Here is a 22,866-nt window from a genome sequence, read left to right as displayed (position 1 = left end):
TCCCAATAAAACATTAATAACCAAAGCTTATTAACTTAAACAAATGCCAAGCGTGTAATAGATCTTTAGGGGTATTCCCAACTTCGATCATTTCCATATCTATTTTTTAATTCGATTTTTTTACACTTCAATGCAGAACGGAAATGTGATTTTTTTTTCGCCGTTTTTTGTTTTCCATTTTCCATTTTTGTGTGCCCGACGACGACGACGAGCCCCAAAATGGTTCACTGCACTTGACTCTGCGGCGGATTGTAGAACGAAAAGGGGACTTTTGGTTGTTGTTTTTTTTATAGAGAGCAGGGAGCGGGTTTTGTCAATGCTTTTATCTGATGCCTAAAGCGATACAATATGCTGACAGAGGGGCACATACTCGTTAAAAAGAAGAGAACAGAAACAGAGAACAGGGTAACAGCTTTAATTCTTCTTTTGTGGGGGCGACACAGACACAGACACAACAACCAACCAACACACACACTTTTCACAGGTGTGACAACAGAGGAAATCCGAGGGTGCGGTTCAAAAGGGTGTAGCACCAAAGGAATGTCGTTCAACTCTTAAATTGAAAACCTTTTAAAGTAATAAAAAAAGAGTTTTAAATAGCAAAAAAATTTATAAATAATTTTGATACATTTTTAGTTCGAATCTTGTAACGCTGTGAAGGAATCATTTTCGACCCTATAAATCATATATATTCTTGATCAGCATGAAGAGGCGAGTCGATCTAGCTATCTTTGGAAGAAGAAAAAAATTTGAAATTTTTTGTTCAAAATGTTTTGAGGTTTTACATCGTTAAAATTTTGAAAATAAGTATGCAGATTTATTAACCTATTAAAAACTAATATAGAACAGCTTTCCGAATTGAATTTCATGATTTTTTGGCTTAGTTATGAGTTTTTTAAACTCGTGTTTTTTGTACAAATTCATAAACTTTTGAATTATTTTGTAAAATTTGTACAATTTTGTACCTATATCTATATCTATTTAAACAAATATATTTAAAAGTTTCTAAAATTGATTATAATCGGATGATAAAACTAGAAGATTTTAAATAACTAAGATACTAACTCATATTTCTATTTCGCTCGCACTTATCTGATATACTTAGCCATGTTTTAAACCTTGTTTTTGAACTATTTGGGTTTTTTAAAGTGAAATTATTTTCCACTTTTTATATTTCTGCTGAATTTGATTAATGCCTTTTTCAGTTTGATTTATGCTCTATATTTTTATTTACCCTCGATTTTATTAGTCTCATTTTATGGCATTCAACAAGTCATCATGGTGGTAATAATTTTTGCCCTATATCCGATTACCGTGACATGTCAATACGAATGGACATCAATTGCCGACTTAACCCACTTACCCACTGGGGAGATCTCTATATATTTCTCTCTATATATATTTTATTTCTCTATAATATATTTCGAGTTGAGTGACTCATAATCGGGCATCATCAATCAAAGCAAAACTTAATACGAGTCGCAGAGACGGAGCAAGAGAAATGCTGATGAAAGCAGAAAAAAAGAGTGAGCTTATTGTTTATTTTTAGCAAAATTAACAAAGTTTGTCAGAGAGCTTCTTTTATATTGGCATTTAAAGATGCAATTAAAATACTTGGCGTCTTTTGTTTCTTCTGTTTCTGTTTCAGTTTCTTCACTCTTCTCTTCTTCTGTAGATTTCAAGTTCAAGTGGAGAATTGAAATGGCTTTTAAATGCGTTTGCTTTGAGGGCACGTGTCTCAAAAAATAATAAAAACCAGCTAGGAGATGAGAGTGTGGGCTAAATTCAGTGTGTCAAACCCGAGACTCATGACTCACTGTAGTTATATCAAGTCGAAGTCGGATTGTTTATATATATCTATATATATGTGGGTATAAACAGGTGTTCGCCACTTTGTGCACTGTGGAAAATTATTATATTAATTTATAGTGACAGGTTCCATAGGTTTTTTTTGAAAGATAATTATTATGACTAGTGGCTGACTTTCGATCTTGATTGATATATAAAATATATGACAGATTAATCAGAGCTGTCACCGAAAACTTTCCAGATTGCCGTATCTGATGGTGTGTCATTAATGAATTCATTAATGATTTCATTTCTTTACTGTTTCTGACTTTCATTCATTAATTAAGCTTTGGCTGTCGTTGAACTAAAAAAGAAAAGGTTACTGATATTTACTGATATTTATATATATTTTTTAAATAAATTTGTATTGCCTATATGTAATTTTACATTTTATTTTCCGTGCATGTGTCGAAGTCAACGTCTTTGTTTCTGTTTTCCTTTTTTTATTTGTTGCCTGACTGCTTTTGGTTTAGCCGCATTCCTTGAATATTTTTGCAATTATTTTGTTTGAAATTTATTGTCGATTTAATCGGGCTATTTGTTTTTAAATGTTACGTTCGTTTGTTGCTCATGTGTAAATTGTTAAATATTTATATAATAATAAAAGCTTATATAGCATCGTCATCATATGACTCGTGTGTCATTCTTTCCCATGACTCTGGCTTAACTTAATTGATTTGCTAAATTTGTAAAATCAATAACGAAAAAATGCCGATTGCAATTTATGATGTTCAATTACTACTAACTGGGAAAAAAACAACATGACTGAGAGGCAAACAACAAATTGCCTTCAATAAAACACAAATCGAACTAACTGGCGAGATCCCCTTGCTGCTGCTTCATCTCTTTCCACCTGAAAAACAAAATTTTTCAATTACTTTTGAATTCATCAAGCGTCCGTTTCATTTCCCCTGACAAGCGGAGAGTGTTTTTTTCTTTTCTGGAAAATTTCTAGCCCACCATTTTCACCCCCTCAATCAATGACCAGCTGTGCAAATCAATAAGCTGTTATTCTAGTAGCTGGTTTTTATTTTTTCCCTTTTTTATAATAAGGCCATCAAATCTATACAATGTCGAGGCTTGAAATATCATTGAAGTAGCTTCAATTTGTTGTTATTATTTGTATTTTTTGTATATTTTTGTTTGTGTTTTGTTTTCCTATTTTCAATTTGCACGCCAATTTTGTTGTCAGTTCTACAGTTACCGCCCATTAGCCGAAAAAAATACAGTAGCTATAAAAAGTGGAGTGCCGAAATGTGGGAGGGGATAAGAATGGGGTTTTCGAAAACAGTTGAGCCGGGTTGAGTGTGAATGTGAGTTTGAATTTGAATATGAGTTGAAGTTTGAGTGCGGTGAGCAGACAGGCAGGTAAACATAAATACAAAGTTGTCAAAACGGTAGAAAAATAATAATAATAATAATAATAATAACAATAACAATAAAAACAATGTCTGTCGAGGTAGTTCATATGTCAAATGGAGGAGGAATAATTAGGTTTAACCCAAGGGGTAATATGGAGAAGTTTAATGGTAAATTATATACATTTATTCCTTTGCTAAGTATTATAATTTTAGTCAGAAGCTAAAAACGCAGTGAAGAAGTCGTTTCCGACCCTATAAATCATATATATTCTTGATCAGCATCGCCAGGCGAATCTTTCTAAGTATGTTTGGTGGAAAGAAAAATTTTTGAAAAATTTTGTTCCAAATTTTATAAGGGGTTACATCATTAAAATTCTAAAAATTAAAAAAAAAAAAATGGAATTTCTTTAATTTTAAATCCTAGTATGTATAATTGATATCCCTATAAAAACTAGCACAGAAACGCTTTCCGAATTGAAATTAAGGCATTTTTGGCTTAGTTATGATATTTCTAAAACTTGAATTTATCCAAAAACTGAGCATATAAAAATATCAATAAAATATGTAGGGTTTCTTGGTGTTAATTGTTCTATATTAATTACATCTAAAATATTTCGTTAATGCTTATTGGAGGGCTTTAGTTTTTGAATCTATTCTATTCTATTTGATTTTTGAACTCTCAGCATCTTAATTCTACTAAAAATTTCTAAGGCAGGCTTTATAATTTCATTTCACACCCTCGGACTTTCATTTAATACCATAATTAAGTCTAGTTAAAACAAAAGCATAATTCTGCTTTAGAAATACTTACTTTTACTGCTGCACTTCACTGCTCTTTGATATTTTGCTTAATTAAGTTCATAAGGGGTTAATGTTGAACTTGAAACTTGACACATGAAGTGGTTTCAAAAAGGCGGAGAGGGGAAAACGTTGCGTAGTAGAAAAGTCTTCAGCTTTTGTGAATACATTTTTTTTAAGAGGGGGTGTGTCTGCTATTTATATAGCATAAAAGGCTGCTGGAATCTGCGTATTATATATACAGCCAAACTGGGTTCTTTTATGCTCTTCCAAAATTATTTTTCATTGTACTTTCCCGGTCTTTGGTTCACCTTTATTTCGTGTGTTTAATGACGCTTCAATTTTGGGACTTGGTTCTGTCTCATTCCTACAGTTCTTTTATTAATTTATGAGACCCTAATCGAACGCCATTAATCAATAAAAACTGCGCGGCGTCAAAATGTTTGTCTGATTAAAATTCGTATATTTTTGGTCTGTCTGCAAAAGAGGGGAAGTGGGAGTATAATTTATACAATCTTAGAGTCTTACGTAAGCCTTACCTTGTTGCGTGTTTTACAATTATTTTGTTGTAGATTTTCTTTGCTTAATTTATTTCCTTTTTTTTCTGATTCTTGCGTGGGTTTGGATCAATCCGAAGGTGCTAATTGGTGTCGGGCTAAAAAAATGATTACTGATGATTATGGTAGATGATTACCATCAAATTCATCAGCAAACGTGAGAAATATTTGGCACTTTTAATTTGATACTTTTTGTCGGTGTTTTTTTTTTAGACGGTTCTTAGTCATCTTTAAAGGTTTTTTGCTTTGTTTTAACCTGTCTTTTTTCTATGGGAAATGTGGTCTTGGCTTGGTTTTTTAGATAAGATATTTGTTTGCATAAAACGTGAGTTTCCCCATGGTTGATAAGTGTTTATTTGCCGGTTGATTAAGGCATTAAAAGAATGACCATTGGGTTTTACCTTTAACTTTGTTATTTCTTTGAGAATTTATTAGATTATATATTGTAAAAGTTGTTTCTTTCAATATATTTTGTAATAATAAATTAAAGTTTAGTTAACTTTCAAAATAGTACAAAACATTTGTGTGGGATTTTTAAGGTTCCCAAGCCACCATAAATTTTACAAAGATAGAAATGTAAGCTGCCTTCAACACCTTCATAGTAAAAATAGCTATAGCTTCCATTAATCCCCCTTAAGCAACAAAATCCAACATTATCTTCTTCCAACTCCAATTCGAAACTTAAGCTCAACCTAAGCCCCAGGCTTCAACTTAAACCTAAAGTTAACAAGTTTTGAAAGCGCTTTAACACATTTACCTTTGACAGCTTCTCGAAGAAAAAATAAAATAAAGGGAAGCTTCAACAATAAGGCAACAAATCGAAGCCATGACCCATTGATAATCTGTGGAATATGATTAATGGACTAACGTCTGTAATGACCTCGCTTAGTGGCACTAACTTGGCCCACTGAATACCATAGAATATACCACCATATATACTATTTATATACATATATAGACTTCGAACAATGATCGATCAATGTGATGGACCGCACCCAGACCAAATAAAACACTCTGCCGATGGCCATTAATCAGGAAAAATGTTTATGTTAATCGGTCAATCGACAGAGTTCAGTACAAAAAAAATATAAAATAAAGTTGCGCCTCGTAAAAGAACTGAACTTCATTCAACAAAGATTGCAATTTACTTTTGTTATTAATGGTTGAATATGTATGAGGCAACATAAAGTGCAATTTAAACGTAAATAAAAGATTGTAAATATGTAGAAATATGCAGTGGAAAAATTATGTATGGATTTGGAATTTATTGTTGAATGGGGATATTTCTGAATACAAAAATTTATACAGAATAATCACTACAAAATTATAGGGAAATTTAAAGATTGAAAAACAAGTACCTTAATATTGAGGAAATATATTTTAATCCCGAAAAAACACTTAGAAGCTGTTGGATAATTAAAGATCAATAAATAAATGTTTAAAATAGGAAACAATTTTCAGATCATTTCTTGAAAATTTAAACAACTCGGAAATGTAATTTTCCAGCCTTATTAATATTAAATTTCAATTTTAGATTCCTCAAAAAATGGTCTAAAGATAAATAACTTTATAAGTATGAAATTTTCTCCTCATTTAAAGTGACACTATTTTTTTCAGTGACATTTTTACATTTAGATTTTGTATCTGTCAGTTTTCATCTGGCTGCTGCACTTAATTAATGAGTAAGAACTGCAAATGATGGCCAGACAGAGGAAGCTGAATTGCAGGTCAAGAGATTTTTTGCCGCTCAGGCCATTTCGAAATTGAAATAAATTCAGTCTGCTGGTGAGGCTTTAATTTGTTTTACTATATTTTTTCTGATGGACAAATATCACTTGGGCGGGTACAGTCTTAGGCAAAATGTGTCAGAGAGTTTGTCTCTTATTTCCGCTGACTGTCATCATTCCCTCCACATCATCATCATCATCATCATCACTATCATCCTGTGCTGCAGACTTCCAACCAGACATTGTCCAGGTGTCGGATTCTGTTTGAGTTGCCATTTTCCTTTTTCATACCCCCCCCCCTCTCTGGGGTACCCTTCTCCTCTTGTGATTTTCCTTATCTGTCTGGCAATTTGACAGTTTGGAAAGTTTTGCCACTCAGTAAGTGAGGATAAAGTTTTCCCTGGAAAATGGAAAAAGGCAAGAAAAAGCTGCCACGCAGATATTGCAGAAAATATCAATTAACTGTAGTTAAAGTTTGTGTTTCAACTTAAGAATTTACATTCAACACAAAGAGATACATTCAGTAAACAGTTGTGATATTAAGGATTTATTTGGAAATTTAATTGGATTTAATTTGAAATATTCAGTCATTAATAATGATTGCTAGATTGTTATTTTGCCTTTGTTTTTGTGTCATTTGTAGGCTCTTATAGAAAAGTTCTTAACCTAATGGAATATAATATAATTCATTAATAAATAAGGGAAAGGACTGCTTAACTGCTTAATAAATTGAAATATTTTTAACAGCTTGAGGAACTAAAGTTGTGTTACAAAAGTTGCAAGTCATTGTTTATTAGTGTTCAAAGTTAGTAACTGATCATACATATTTACTGGTGAAAGATACTTACTGATCAGAGTTACTTAATGTTCATAGATATTTACTGATCAGAATTACGTACTGCTCAGAGTTACTTACTGATCAGAGTTAAATTAAATATCAGCTCGCTGCTCCTCTCTGCCTCTCCCCCTCTCTCGCTATGTTAATCTCTAGAGGCAACTGCTTCTCTCCCACCCACTCACACTCACTTTCTCTGCTCTTCTCCGCTCTGCTCGGGGACTATAAATAGAGGCGCTGAGGGCCCGCGCGCCTCAGTCTGTCCTAGGGGTACCTAGTGTTAACATCTCAAGTGATAGTGCAAGTGATCATCCTTCGAACCCAAAAATATGACGTGGCCAATTAAATTACTTCTCAGAGTTCAGAGTTACTTACTTCTCATAGATACTAACCGTTCAGAGTTACTAATCATAGATACTTACTGATCATAGTTACTTACTGGTTATAGATACTTACTGTTCAAAGTTATTTACTGCTAATAGCTACTTACTGATCAGAGTTGTTTAATGTTCATAGATATTTACTGATCAGAATTACGTACTGCTCAGAGTTACTTACTGATCAGAGTTAAATTAAATATCAGCTCGCTGCTCCTCTCTGCCTCTCCCCCTCTCTCGCTATGTTAATCTCTAGAGGCAACTGCTTCTCTCCCACCCACTCACACTCACTTTCTCTGCTCTTCTCCGCTCTGCTCGGGGACTATAAATAGAGGCGCTGAGGGCCCGCGCGCCTCAGTCTGTCCTAGGGGTACCTAGTGTTAACATCTCAAGTGATAGTGCAAGTGATCATCCTTCGAACCCAAAAATATGACGTGGCCAATTAAATTACTTCTCAGAGTTCAGAGTTACTTACTTCTCATAGATACTAACCGTTCAGAGTTACTAATCATAGATACTTACTGATCATAGTTACTTACTGGTTATAGATACTTACTGTTCAAAGTTATTTACTGCTAATAGCTACTTACTGATCAGAGTTGTTTAATGTTCATAGATATTTACTGATCAGAATTACGTACTGCTCAGAGTTACTTACTGATCAGAGTTAAATTAAATATCAGCTCGCTGCTCCTCTCTGCCTCTCCCCCTCTCTCGCTATGTTAATAGCAACTGCTTCTCTCCCACCCACTCACACTCACTTTCTCTGCTCTTCTCCGCTCTGCTCGGGGACTATAAATAGAGGCGCTGAGGGCCCGCGCGCCTCAGTCTGTCCTAGGGGTACCTAGTGTTAACATCTCAAGTGATAGTGCAAGTGATCATCCTTCGAACCCAAAAATATGACGTGGCCAATTAAATTACTTCTCAGAGTTCAGAGTTACTTACTTCTCATAGATACTAACCGTTCAGAGTTACTAATCATAGATACTTACTGATCATAGTTACTTACTGGTTATAGATACTTACTGTTCAAAGTTATTTACTGCTAATAGCTACTTACTGATCAGAGTTGTTTAATGTTCATAGATATTTACTGATCAGAATTACGTACTGCTCAGAGTTACTTACTGATCAGAGTTAAATTAAATATCAGCTCGCTGCTCCTCTCTGCCTCTCCCCCTCTCTCGCTATGTTAATCTCCAGAGGCAACTGCTTCTCTCCCACCCACTCACACTCACTTTCTCTGCTCCTCTCTTTCCTCGGGGACTATAAATAGAGGCGCTAAGGGCCCGCGCGCCTCAGTCTGTCCTAGGGGTACCTAGTGTTAACATCTCAAGTGATAGTGCAAGTGATCATCCTTCGAACCCAAAAATATGACGTGGCCAATTAAATTACTTCTCAGAGTTCAGAGTTACTTACTTCTCATAGATACTAACCGTTCAGAGTTACTAATCATAGATACTTACTGATCATAGTTACTTACTGGTTATAGATACTTACTGTTCAAAGTTATTTACTGCTAATAGCTACTTACTGATCAGAGTTGTTTAATGTTCATAGATATTTACTGATCAGAATTACGTACTGCTCAGAGTTACTTACTGATCAGAGTTAAATTAAATATCGGCTCGCTGCTCCTCTCTGCCTCTCCCCCTCTCTCGCTATGTTAATCTCTAGAGGCAACTGCTTCTCTCCCACCCACTCACACTCACTTTCTCTGCTCTTCTCTGCTCTGCTCGGGGACTATAAATAGAGGCGCTGAGGGCCCGCGCGCCTCAGTCTGTCCTAGGGGTACCTAGTGTTAACATCTCAAGTGATAGTGCAAGTGATCATCCTTCGAACCCAAAAATATGACGTGGCCAATTAAATTACTTCTCAGAGTTCAGAGTTACTTACTTCTCATAGATACTAACCGTTCAGAGTTACTAATCATAGATACTTACTGATCATAGTTACTTACTGGTTATAGATACTTACTGTTCAAAGTTAATTACTGCTAATAGCTACTTACTGATCAGAGTTACTTACTGCTCATAGTTACTTACGGCTCATAGTTAATTATTGATCATATTTATTTACTGAACATTCCTATAGCAGCTATATATATATATGTATATATATAGTCCACCGATTCCCCATGCTTCGACTTATTTACTAGTAAAATTATATAGAAGAAAAACTCCATAGATTCATTCAAATACCTTAAATTTGATTCTCAACTTGTTCTAACATCCCCGGAACGAAGTGACTTCTGCCGTCCAAGTCTCAGAAATGTGTTGTGTTACAAAAGTTTCAAGTCATTGTTTATTAGTGTTCAAAGTTAGTAACTGATCATACATACTTACTGCTCATAGTTAATTACTGATCATAGATATTTAATGCTCATTGATACTTATTGATCATAGTTACTTAATGATCATAGTTACTTAATGTTCATTGACACTTACTGATCATAGTTACTTACTGGTTATAGATACTTACTGTTCAAAGTTATTTACTGCTAATAGCTACTTACTGATCAGAGTTGTTTAATGTTCATAGATATTTACTGATCAGAATTACGTACTGCTCAGAGTTACTTACTGATCAGAGTTAAATTAAATATCAGCTCGCTGCTCCTCTCTGCCTCTCCCCCTCTCTCGCTATGTTAATCTCCAGAGGCAACTGCTTCTCTCCCACCCACTCACACTCACTTTCTCTGCTCCTCTCTTTCCTCGGGGACTATAAATAGAGGCGCTAAGGGCCCGCGCGCCTCAGTCTGTCCTAGGGGTACCTAGTGTTAACATCTCAAGTGATAGTGCAAGTGATCATCCTTCGAACCCAAAAATATGACGTGGCCAATTAAATTACTTCTCAGAGTTCAGAGTTACTTACTTCTCATAGATACTAACCGTTCAGAGTTACTAATCATAGATACTTACTGATCATAGTTACTTACTGGTTATAGATACTTACTGTTCAAAGTTATTTACTGCTAATAGCTACTTACTGATCAGAGTTGTTTAATGTTCATAGATATTTACTGATCAGAATTACGTACTGCTCAGAGTTACTTACTGATCAGAGTTAAATTAAATATCGGCTCGCTGCTCCTCTCTGCCTCTCCCCCTCTCTCGCTATGTTAATCTCTAGAGGCAACTGCTTCTCTCCCACCCACTCACACTCACTTTCTCTGCTCTTCTCTGCTCTGCTCGGGGACTATAAATAGAGGCGCTGAGGGCCCGCGCGCCTCAGTCTGTCCTAGGGGTACCTAGTGTTAACATCTCAAGTGATAGTGCAAGTGATCATCCTTCGAACCCAAAAATATGACGTGGCCAATTAAATTACTTCTCAGAGTTCAGAGTTACTTACTTCTCATAGATACTAACCGTTCAGAGTTACTAATCATAGATACTTACTGATCATAGTTACTTACTGGTTATAAATACTTACTGTTCAGAGCTACTTAATGTTCACAGTTGCTTAGAAGTTATAGATACTTAAATATCATAGTAATTTAAAGCGTTGCAAACTTCTGACTTAAATTATTATACCCTGCAAAGGTATAATAAACCCAAAATCCCGACATGCAAAAATTATTCTCTTATTAGCCAGAATACAAAAAATAACTACAAGTAAATTAAATATAATTCAATGTTAAATAGCCATGACATACTTTTAACAAGCTGATAAAATATATGCAAAAATAAAAACGAGAAATTGTTTTCAAGGATTTTTGTATTAAAAAAATCATTAAAGTTCAGTTTTACTCTCTTTTTTTTTTTGGATTTTCAACAGTCACACACACGCACAAAATGTTATGTTAATTGAAATACAGAAAAACCACTTTTATTTGGTCTGCCTTGGGCGGCGGCGTCGGCGGTAAACATTGGGTTTTATTTACATATCAAATTTTGCTGTTGTAAGTTGTAAGCAAATATTTGCTTAAATTGAGAGAAGAGATGCTCAAATCTGATTGGATTTTGCTTGTTGTGACAAAAAGGGCATTGAACCTTGTTTAAATATATTAGGTTTTCTTCAAAATAGAAAAGGTATTTTATGTGGCATAAAGTGGAAGTAGTTTTCCTTCGCCTGCACAAGTCAATTAACATGATGTTCATATTTCTATTTATAAAACCCAATGGCTGATGTCAAATGTCAATGCAATTAGTCGGCTTGCATTTTTCTAAGCGTCCAACTAGGCGTATGAGCAATTTCATTCACGCAAAGAGAAGTGAAAAAAAAGAAATGATGAGGAAAATGGTAAAGAAAAAATGGTGATAGGAATAATAAAGAAGCAGCAGCAGCTGCTGCAAGTCTGGGACAATTTATGACCAAGACCAAGCATTTAACATGCAATTTGTTATTGTTCATTCGTTATTATTCGATCGTCGCATGATTCATTGCCATTCCATTATTCATAAGTCTCTCTCCTTCTCCAATTTAATTCAAACAATACACGAAATTCGGCCAATTACGAGTGCATATAGGAGGGAGATATAGAGATATATAGGGAGATATAAAGAGAAATAGTGAAATGGAGATGTGGAGACAGGGAGACACAGAGACACGGAGACTTAGAGACACAGAGAAGCCTGGCATCATTTCAGAAATTGGTTTCATAATTGACTTTGACACAGACGCCAGCAATTTGCGTGGGGCATATAATGGGGCACATCATGCTCGGTCTTGGGGTATACAATTAAGTTTTGCAGTCAAGAAATGTACAAATAGAAGTCCTCTAATTGCCTTGACTGTGCAGGTGAATCATATGAATGACAATGTTTGGAATTTATTGGTGATTTTCTATGGGAATTTGATGGCAATACAATTCGTGTTTAGATTTGCTAAATATTTTGCATATTTCTATGATGGAAGTTGGACATGAGAAATGAGAAAGGTGTTCATATTGTGTGCAAATTTATTTGTAATTAATTCAAAGTTAGTGAAGGGGTTTTCCTAAAAATATATGCTTGTATAATTTATTAAAAGAAATTTCTTATATTTTTATAATGTATTAAAATAGAAAAATATATTTTCAATATATTGAAAATATAGTTAACTTACCTAGCAAAATTTCTAACATATTTTATCTTGAATATATCAAATTTTTAATCTACTTTTAAGACTCTATTGGGTAAAAATTTCTTCGAATCTCTCTTGAAATTATGTGACTAAAAGGCAGGCTTGATTAACTATTTCAAGCTCTTATTAAAGTAAATATGACATTTGCATTAAATCTGCTATAAAACTTGTGGTGTTTTTTTTTTTAAACAAAATCAAACATTTTCCTATTAATTGTTACCATGAAAACATGTATATCTTGGAATGCAATTTAAAATCCCAAGCTCTATATATTTCTTTCATTCTTAAATTGCATATAAAGCATAGTAATAAATATTTTTTTATTCCCCTGTAAATCCCACACTCTGCATTATTTCTTTCAATATTTTTTTTCCTATAATAATCAGTAACTCTATCCGATATCCATAATTTATATACAGATTGCTCAATATCAACAACTATCCGATGGACATGTTGTAAAGTGAATCGAATTTTGTCATTGGCTGTCTATGATTACGTTATGCTTCAATGATTGTGTTCGAAGTTCGTTCAGAAGAGCACAAAAATAAACAAATGCTACTTTTCGGTCACGATTTTCCCTTTATTTATTTTTTTTCCTGCTGCTGCTGTGCAACGTTGCGTATACGTAATGCGATTTTAAAATTTTGTGCATGTGCATCTGTATGACGCGCTTTTTGAGCTCTGTTTCGATATACAAATATATATACATTTCGGAAAAGCTGCTTTCCCCTCCCGAATTTTGATTGCACAAACGATTATAATTAATTTCTGAGCTTCAAATTGCTATCAAATCGTTCTGATATAATATATAAAAGCCTGGGACTCGATGTAATTGCTTTTGCCTGGCATCAATTAGCGCTAAATAACCTTCAGCAAAAAGTGTATACATATATAGGGGAATTTTAAAGCAACAAAAAAAAACCTATTTTGTATAAAAATTAGCATGAGGTGCAAATTAGAGAAAGAGCTCAGGAGAGCGAGAGAGATGGAGAAATAATTTATTTTCCATACAATTTGTTACACTTTTTCTTTTTCATTTTTTGTTGGTTTGCAAGTGTTTCACTTTCTGCCATGACTTGATGCCCCTCTGACATTTGGCAGCGCCTCCTTCTCACTCTCTTAAATTTTCTGTTTTGCTTTTTAATGTAATTAACTTTTGGCTTGTTTTTGTGGGATTTCAGCTTTGACATGTCTGTGTCTTCTATTATTTTTTGTTCGTCTTTTATTTATTTGTACATGCGAGACATAGCTTAAAGTCATTGAAATAATTTATATATCTCTTTGGCTTTTGTGAGGTGCTGAAATTCACCTCAAGCTTTAGTTTTTTGTTGTCTTTGATTTTTTTTTGTCGTGTTATTTTAACAAATTGTTGAGCACATCACGTTGTGCAAATAAATTCTTCATGTTATTGTTGTCGTGTTTGCGGTGTAGTTATCAGCAACGATTTTTGTTGATTTATAAGGCAATGTGTGAGTGCACTTTAAAGTGGAACAAACCAATTGACATTTTACATAGAATTGCGACTTAAATAAAACAAATAGATATCTACTATATATCTTGCATAAAGGCATTATCGTGGAGATAAGTTAAGAGCAGGCTTGGGGTATATTTTTTGTTAATTATTTAGCAAGGAAATAGATGAAAATTCAAGAATTATAAAGTTAATAAGATAGAGCACATTTTCTTTCATAACTTTAATATTTCTTTGAATTATTTTAGCAACTCAAGTGGAAATCCTTGCTCTCCCTATGAATCCTTTACATAAATCCCACTTGAACATTCATAATTCTTGTTTGTAATTAATTATCCGCTAATATCCTATGCCTTTTGCTTTTTCCTTTTTATTTTTGTTCATACTTTTACTCCTTGACTTTCATTTGCTGCCAGTTTATGACTTGTTTTTCTCCAAGTACTGGCAGCTTTTCCCCTATTTCCATTTCCCTTTAAACAATGGAAGAAAAACCATAAACAAGATTTTTCCAGCCATATTTTTGGGTTTTCTTTCTGACTTGGAATCTAGCGGAAGATAGAAAAAATATGAAATTAAATACAGAATATATATTTAACAAATTAAAAATTTTAATTTTATTATTTATTTTTTATTTTTGTAAATTTTGTAAATAATTTGCCACTTTATATAAAAGCAAATAAGAAAATTAATTTCGATTTGAAAGTGCAGTTGATTTGTAGGATACAAATTAGGCATGGCTTGATTAATAAACATTTTTCTTTGGATTTAAAATAATATATATATTCATTTTCATTATGTATTTTTTATTATTATAATTGATTATTATTTTAGCTTAGTTTTACTGTAAAAAAAACACCAACAAAATAGTCCCACTTGAGCGAGAATAGCAACAAAAAAACCTATAACAGCAGCCACGAACAATGACAACAACTTTCGCGAAAACCCGTTTTCCACGCGTTCGCATAGTATTACTTTGTTTTTTTTTTTTTTTTTTTGTATTATTGTTGTTGTTGTTGGTGTTATTGTTGGTGTACCGCGCCCTTCACTCGCTTTGGTTGTAGCTGTTGTCGTTGTTGTTGACGCTTTTTTAGAAGCCAAAATCTTGGAAGCTGCATTCATTCAAACGTCGCCTCAACGAAGCTCAAAAAAACCGGTTTTTCCTCCAACAAAATATGGGAAAAAGGAAAAAAATTGAAATAAAGAAAATATTATATGACAACAACGCTGGCAGAGCAACGCTGGCGCCTCTGTAGACGCCGACAGCGCAGTTTGCCGCTTTGTTTATTTCTGTTTTATTTTCATTTTTATTTTTTATTTTTGCAAATACTCAGCTTTATTTGCTTGCTGTTTTTTTTTTCTTTATTTTTATTTTGTTTGGTTTTGCTTTTCTGTATTTTTTCCCTTTTGGCCAATAAAAAAAAAGAAATAAATAAAGAAAAAGGGGAGAAAACAAGCTAGAAAATTGAGAAAGAGAATGAGACGCGCCTTTAACAATTTTCTGCTGGTCTCGTGCTGTGATTCTGATGATGTGTAATTTGTTTCGGGGTATGCCGGTTTTATGGCCGAGTGGGAAAACTATTAATTTAAAATTAATTAACTGCAGTGTGGGAAGAGTTGGCATGGGGAGACCAAGACTACTAGTTTTCCCATAAAGTCTGATGAATAATTGCCGGTTGTGCATAATTAAGAACAATAAACTAATAAACGACAGTGACTCGAATAAATTATGGTAGTTCAACAAAAGGGAATTAAACCAATTAAAAAATATTTGGTTTTTTATTGGGAGACAATTGTAGAAGTTAAGGGTGATTTTAACACAAGATTTAAACTTGTTACTTCCACTTAATTTATTATATAGCTTATGAATCAATACTGAAGGATTTTTAGAGAGAAATCTCAGTGTTTAAAAATAAATTTTGTAATATTATGTTTTGGATCTATTTAAAAACTATTTCATTAATTGAAATCCTATTTTTTTGTGACAATTTAATTAATTAAACTTATAAGATAACTCCTTCAAATACATCCCTAAATGATTAGTACAATTTCCCCTACACATTTATATGTTCACCCCAAAGAGAGAAAGAGATTTGTCACCACATTTTTCCTAGCAATTTTCCGCAATTTCCTTCCCCTCCACACACTCTCCTCAATTTTCTTTGTTGGCGCCATTTGAAATGAGCCAAAGATTTTCCTCGTTGTTATTCTTTGTGTCACATTTTCCTTCGATGTCTTGGGCCAAAGTTATTCCCTCTGAAGTGACACACATCCGCGAGATACACACAGCTTAAAGATGCTAGATACTTTTTTCTTCCCTCCCTCGCAGTTGCCTCTTTTTTCTCTTTTTTTTATTATGTAACTTACTGCCACTGCTGCTTCGGCTGTTGACCAACAATTGACCACAATTGGAGCACTCGCTGTGAGAAGCCCAGTTATGGTAAGAAGATCATGAAGCCAAATAGTTGTTAGCCCATTTGCAGTAGTTTTACTGTATTTTTTTTTCTTCGTTTGCTGTTTTTTTTTTTTTTTTTTTTGCTACCTCAAAATCCCCTTTATTTTTCTCTGGATTCTTTTCTGCTCTTGGCTAGTTTTGTTTGTGCCTTCTATTCCCATTCGTACGAAAAGGTAGCCTAATTTCAACGCTTCAATGCAGGCGGCACTTTAAAAGACAGTGGAGATTCTGTTTATATACTTTTTGGAAGTAAAATAATATCATATATAAAAAATATATAAATATTTGTAGCTAAATGGCTTAAAAATACGTCTACATCTATGAGAAAGGTTTTCTTTTACCATGAAATGAATCTTACCATACTTTTAGACACTAAAAGTCAACGATTATGTTTAAAATTGAAACAGTATATTTTAAATTGATTATTTTGGCTATTAAAATATACAAAAATTTTTAAATTTCTTGGATATTTGTATTTTAAAGATTGAAAACATTTTTGTTATGTCATAAAGTGTATAATTGAGAATTTTTTGTTAGTAAAAGTTCAAAATTTGTGCCTTATTATATAAAAATTATAAAATTTCATTGACACTTTTAGAAGTAATTTTAAATGCTTTTAAATCTCCCAAAAATGTTTTCTATAAAAGATAACAATAATTATATAGACTTAAACGTAAATATATACATAGTTCCCAAATCTGTTAAAAATATATATTTTTTTAATCACTAAATTTCCTCTATCGAGTGCCACCTGTACCTGTGGGTATGTGGGGGTGTATGTATGTCAAAGCTTATCTGAAAAGCAGCATCAACACAACAACTACAAAACCAAAAAAGTGGAGAGAAAAGTGGGCGGCAGTGGGAATTGTCCAACTAGGGAATGAGACGACATATCTTCTGGTGTAATTTTTCCTTTTTTTGTTGATTTTCCCTCTGCATCTGCCTTTTCCAAACCTTATCTCTTCATCCTTTACTGGATTTTCTCTTCGCATTTCCCTCCCCCACATTTCCCCCTACCAATTGTGTGTGTCTAAGAGATTTCCCAATGCAAACTGACATGAAACTGCAAATAGCTGAGAAAAGGAATTTAAATATTTGTTTGGAAGGTAGATAAACACAAACAAAAATATAGAGTTATACCCTGGGAGCTACAGAATAAAAAGGTTTTTAAAAGATATAAATTAATAAAGGCTTTATATTTGTGTCTGTTTTTGATACTTCAAAATGCCAGAAAATAAATCAAGTTAAATAAATACAGATGGTGCTATTGAAGCAGTTATAAATTAATTTATGTATTTACTAAATAACAATAAAATTAAAATTCTTTTCAAACCTAGAAACCTGTAGTGTTCTCTTTGATACATTTTTCTTGACTTTAAATACTGCGTCATTTCTGCATTTGTTATGTTAATTTTAAAATACAGTAAAACCACGAGCTAGCAAAGCTAATATTTAATTTTTAATTGCAACTTGCTTTGAATTCCTAATTTCCTAAGGCAACGTCATTGATTGCATAATGAAAAAAACAAAAGAGCAAACCAAAGCCATAACAGTTTACCTTGCAATTTGCACATATGTTTTTTCCAGCGGAAAAACGCACAAAAAGCAACATTCCGCCATGCCACACGATGGGGCACTCACACACACACACACTCACTCACAATAGCGGTAAAAGGGGGCGTGGAATGCGGCCATTTTAATAACCGGTGGCCCAAAAATGGAGGGGAACGCCTGCTTCCGTTTCCGCAGAGAAGCAGCGCCGTTGGGTTTCCATTGAGTTGTTTCAAAATATATGCCAATTGCTAATTGCTAATTGCCCCACGTCATTGTTTTTTGTTTATTTTTAGTCAAGAAACTAAATAGAATTGCCTCAGTAAAGGTTTAAGCTTTTAGAATCTCTTAAAAATTATTTTGAATTAAAGAAAAGTTCTGGTAAAATTCTCGATACGAAAATGTATGAAAATTTGAAACTATAAATGTTTATATAATAATTTGACTTGATGTTACCATTTATTAATATTGAAATTAGCTGCAAATTGAACTATTTCTATAAAAATCTATACCTAATATATATTTTGAAATGTTTTACTCATAAATAATTTGATTTATTTTCTATTTATATAGCTAAGAAACAGAATGGAGCTGCCATACGCACAAATAGCTTGGGATCTGGAACCAGGACACCTCCCTTGGAGCGAAAAAGCAAACTCAGCGCCTTGGGTAGATTCTTCAAGCCCTGGAAATGGCGACGGAAAAAGAAGAGCGAAAAGTTTGAAGCGGCCTCCAAATGTAAGTTGATTTTAATTATTAAAAATATTCCTTACAATTTATATTATTTTATTTTGTTTATTAGCTTTGGAGCGTAAAATTTCTGTGCGTGCCAATCGAGATGAGTTAGTGCAAAAGGGGATTCTATTGCCAGAGAGTCCCCTGGGCAATATTCCAGAACCAGGTGAGTTTTCTTTAAAGTGCATTTTATTTTCGGGAAAATATAAGATATTTTTCAAAGAAAAGCTGAGGAAATAGGTATCGAAATATAGGAAAATTCTATGCAGAAAAGATAGCAAATAAACCTTTTCTAGTAACTTTAAACTTTTCTTAGAAATCAAATATATACATAACAGTAGTAAGGCCATTTTTCCTTTGGCAAATATTGCTAGAAAAGTCACAACAGCTTAAGGTCTCAAGAAAATTAAATAAAACTTATGCAACAAAATATCAACAATAACATTTGTTGAATCTTTTAATGCGTGCCAAGCGAACAAATTAACTTGCTGATTATTCCACAAACTTCTTGTGGATTCTTTTTTTGTTTTGACTTTTTTTTTTCTTTAATATTTTGCTTTGTTACTTGGTTTTGTTTTTTGTTTGCTGCCAATTGTTGCCAACTTTTGCTTATGGCTCACCACACAAAATAAACACAGGAAAAGCAAGAGCTAGACCAAGAGCTTGGGCATAACGGAAATTGGCCATAAGCCGCGCACGATATAGCCATGGCTTAGTGTTGATTGTACCGCTGGAATATCCTCCTCTTCCTCCTCCTTCTTCTCCCCCCCTTCTTACCTTGTCAACATGCGTATTCTAGACAGGTTAGCACTCTGCTAAATTGTTTGCTAGCCGAAGAAGAGCGTCTTCCTTCCGCTTGGGCAGCTTTTGGTTGCGATGTGACAGGCAGGCAAAGACCTCTTGTCAATTGCGTGAGGCAGTGGAAAGGGGGTATTACAGAGAGGGAAATTATGCACTAATTAAATTAATAATTAATTAAAAAATTAAATCATTTAAGTATCTTCTTGCTTTATAACATATTAAGGCAGTTTTTAATAAAGAGGTTTCATATATGTAATGATTTCTTTTATTTTTATACCCTTTCAGGGTATTTTAGTTTTAGTCAGAAGCTTGTAACGATGTGAAGGAGTCATTTCCGACCCTATAAATCATATATATTCTTGATCAGCATAAACAGCGGAGTCGATCTAGCCATGTTTTAAGGAAAATTGAAAATTTCAATTTTTTTTTTAAATTTTATAAGGGGTTACTTCGTAAAGATCTCTTTAAAAATTTGATAAAATTTTGAATTTTTCAAAATCTTAAATTGAGTATGCACGTTAATAAACCTTAGAAAAAATAACATTGCAAAGCTTTCCGAATTACAATTAATGCTTTTTTGGCTGAGTTATGAGTTATTTAAGATTTGATTTGTCGTAAAAATTGTCGTATAAAGATATTGATAAATTACTATTTAAAAAACTTACATATTTTTTATACTTAGTTGTGATCAACTTCCGATGTGATCCTATAATTCAATTGCGAAATTCAGAGGCATATAAACTTGCCCAAAAGCAAGTCTTAATAACATTTTTCGTGGTCTAAATTAGGTATAAATTTCCAAACCCAGATTTAGACTTTTCTGATATTTTCCTAATATTTTCCCAACATTTTCTCTCAGTGATTTGTTGCACAGAAGGCAAATGGGGAGACGAAAAGGGGGCGTTGCCCTCGAAGGAGGCGCCTGGCTTGTCAGCAAACTTTATGAGTGCCTGTGGTTGTTGTCGTCGCCAAGTCGCGACTCTTTCGCTAAATGCCAATTAATCAGTGGCAGCTAATTGTCCATGTCCATGTCCATGTCCATGGGCATATCGCTGCCAAGGAGGAGCAGGGCTAAATCCATTGGGGGAGGGGGGGAAACCACAATCCCAACGCGAAATGCATTCAAATGAGAAGGAAATGCGGTGGGAAGGAGATATTTTCCTTGCGAAAACCCGAACCTACCTCAATCAAGCGCTGCTTGCGGCAGTCAAGGCAAACAGTTTAATGCCAACGCTTGCCTACAGATGGCGCCATGCTAGAGAGAAAGCCTTTCACCGGGAGCAAGCTTTTTGATATCTCTCAAAAAAAAAGGAATTTAATGAAAAGCTTACGGGGTTTTGTAGTTTATGAATGAATTCTTTACTTTTGCCGGCTTTGTTTTTGTACTTTTCCTGGAAATCCTTGCCCCCAATATACTACTGGGTCCTTGATATCTCTTTAAAATGTATCTTAAAGTAGGAATTTATATATATTTGGGTTCAAAATTAAAGGAATTTTGTTCTTTTTAAGTGTAAAATTATTTCTTAGAGACTTTTTTTAAGGAATAAAATAAGACAGGAATATAAATGTATTTTTAAACCTTTTTTATTATTTTTTTCATAGTTTTTTTTTTTAGGGATATTTATTATAAAATAATAAAGTTTAGAAAAATAACAAGAATAACAGCGAATTAACAAGTTCTCAAACATTTTTCTAACTTCTGTTTAAATACAAATTATATTCTGAAAGATTCAATTATAACAAATAATTGATTTTATTTATTTTTCTTTTTCCCCCAGGCGAGGAGTCATATTACAGCAGTGGTGCCACCGCCAATGGCTCCATTCTCAGCTCAGCCGTCCACAATAATTCCATGAGCCAGGCAAATAATTCCATAAATGCCACCACCTATGGCACTGCCGGCCAAAATCTTGGCCAGCAGCAGCAGCAGCAGCAGCAGGGAATGGCCAATTCGATCTCCGTGCAGCAGTTCAACGGCCAGAACCCACAGAATTCCATGGCCAATGGCCTTGTGGGTTGCGGCCTGGTGGGTGGCGGCCAGGGGGATGGCTCCTCGGACACATCCTCGCTAAGCGGTGGCGTTCCCCATTCGCAATCGGCGCCACAGCAGCTGGGCGTTGGTCAGCCGCCGCCGCCGCTCACACCATTGGCCCAGCATCATCAGGCGCTGGCTCAGCAGCTTCAGCAACGATTTGCCATCAGCAACAATAATGGTGAGTTTATTTGTTTATGTTTATATATACTTTGTTTGGAATTTAATGCTGTGAATGAATGTGAGAATATGAGAGGTTTTTTAGAGATTGTGAATGAAATTATGGTTAGGAAAGATTGAGAGATGTTTAAGGTTTAAAGATTTGCAATTTTGTAGGCTGGTTTTGTATTTATTATAAAGTTCATTGCAATATATTTGTAATTTTCTGATATGTGATTTCAAATCACTTTTAAATATGTGTCTTAAACATGCGCGACATCTAGCGTAAGATTAACCAAACTTGTATATTCCCTATGTATTTGACATGGGCTTTTACATGCAAGTAAAATGCTCGATCGAATGCAGCCGAAAAGTATGCACTAGAAGAAATTAAATAAAATATTATAAAGCAGTGCATTACTCATACGTAAGCAAGCAGTGCTAAGTGAACCAAAAAATTAATTGAAAAAAATCTTTAAAAATCCTTAAAGAAAAACATACTAAATTAAGTTAAAAATCAAAACAAGATCACCGAATTTCAAACTCCCATACTTTTGCTTTAATATTATTAACCAGTTACTTTGAAGTGACCATCCCATCAAGCAGAGAACAAGGTTTTCCTCTTGTTTTTGTCCGTCATCAACGTAAGCCATAAATTAGAGACACTTAAAGCCCATTTAAGCTCAGTTAACGCCTAGTTAAGGTTCACCCACTCGCACACAAACATCTATGTGTATAAATTTATGCAAATACTCGTACATTCTGTTGTCGTGTGTTTGCTTTTTCACTTTTCAAATCTTTGCTACTTGCGGCAGTTTGCTAAAAGTTTATCTCATGTTAAAGTTACTTAAATGGGATATTCGGACAGAGAGATACAGTGGGTATAGTTGAAATTGAACTTTTGGAGGGGAGTTCAGAAAGGGATTTTGAAAAGATATTTCTAGGGAAATTTTATGTGACTTTTTTATTAATTTAAAGGGATTTAAAAGTATGTTTTGAAATATAAGATCCCATGAAAACACATAAATTTCAGTATTTCAAATTATTTTAAATATTTTATATATTTTAAAAATATTTTTACACATATATTAGTAGCTA

The 22,866-nt window shown here is 33.8% G+C and overlaps 1 protein-coding gene across 22 annotated transcripts in view; it reads left to right on the top strand.

Moving 5' to 3' along the window:
* LOC110177593 (uncharacterized) overlaps positions 1-22,866 on the top strand; it is a 129,244-nt gene that overhangs the window by 36,241 nt on the left and 70,137 nt on the right. For all 22 annotated transcript variants that reach the window (XM_086829885.1, XM_086835443.1, XM_086835006.1 and 19 more), the window contains 3 exons: positions 18,615-18,779; positions 18,844-18,942; positions 21,356-21,790. In XM_086829885.1, coding sequence (XP_086686011.1) covers positions 18,615-18,779; positions 18,844-18,942; positions 21,356-21,790 — 699 coding nt within the window. The remainder of the gene's footprint in view (positions 1-18,614; positions 18,780-18,843; positions 18,943-21,355; positions 21,791-22,866) is intronic.

Source organism: Drosophila serrata, unplaced genomic scaffold (assembly GCF_035046125.1).
Source record: "Drosophila serrata isolate PLE 108 unplaced genomic scaffold, ASM3504612v1 contig_2, whole genome shotgun sequence".
Classification (NCBI taxonomy): Eukaryota; Metazoa; Arthropoda; class Insecta; order Diptera; family Drosophilidae; genus Drosophila; species Drosophila serrata.
Note: the sequence above shows the minus strand (reverse complement) of the source record. Positions and strands in the feature narration are given on the sequence as shown.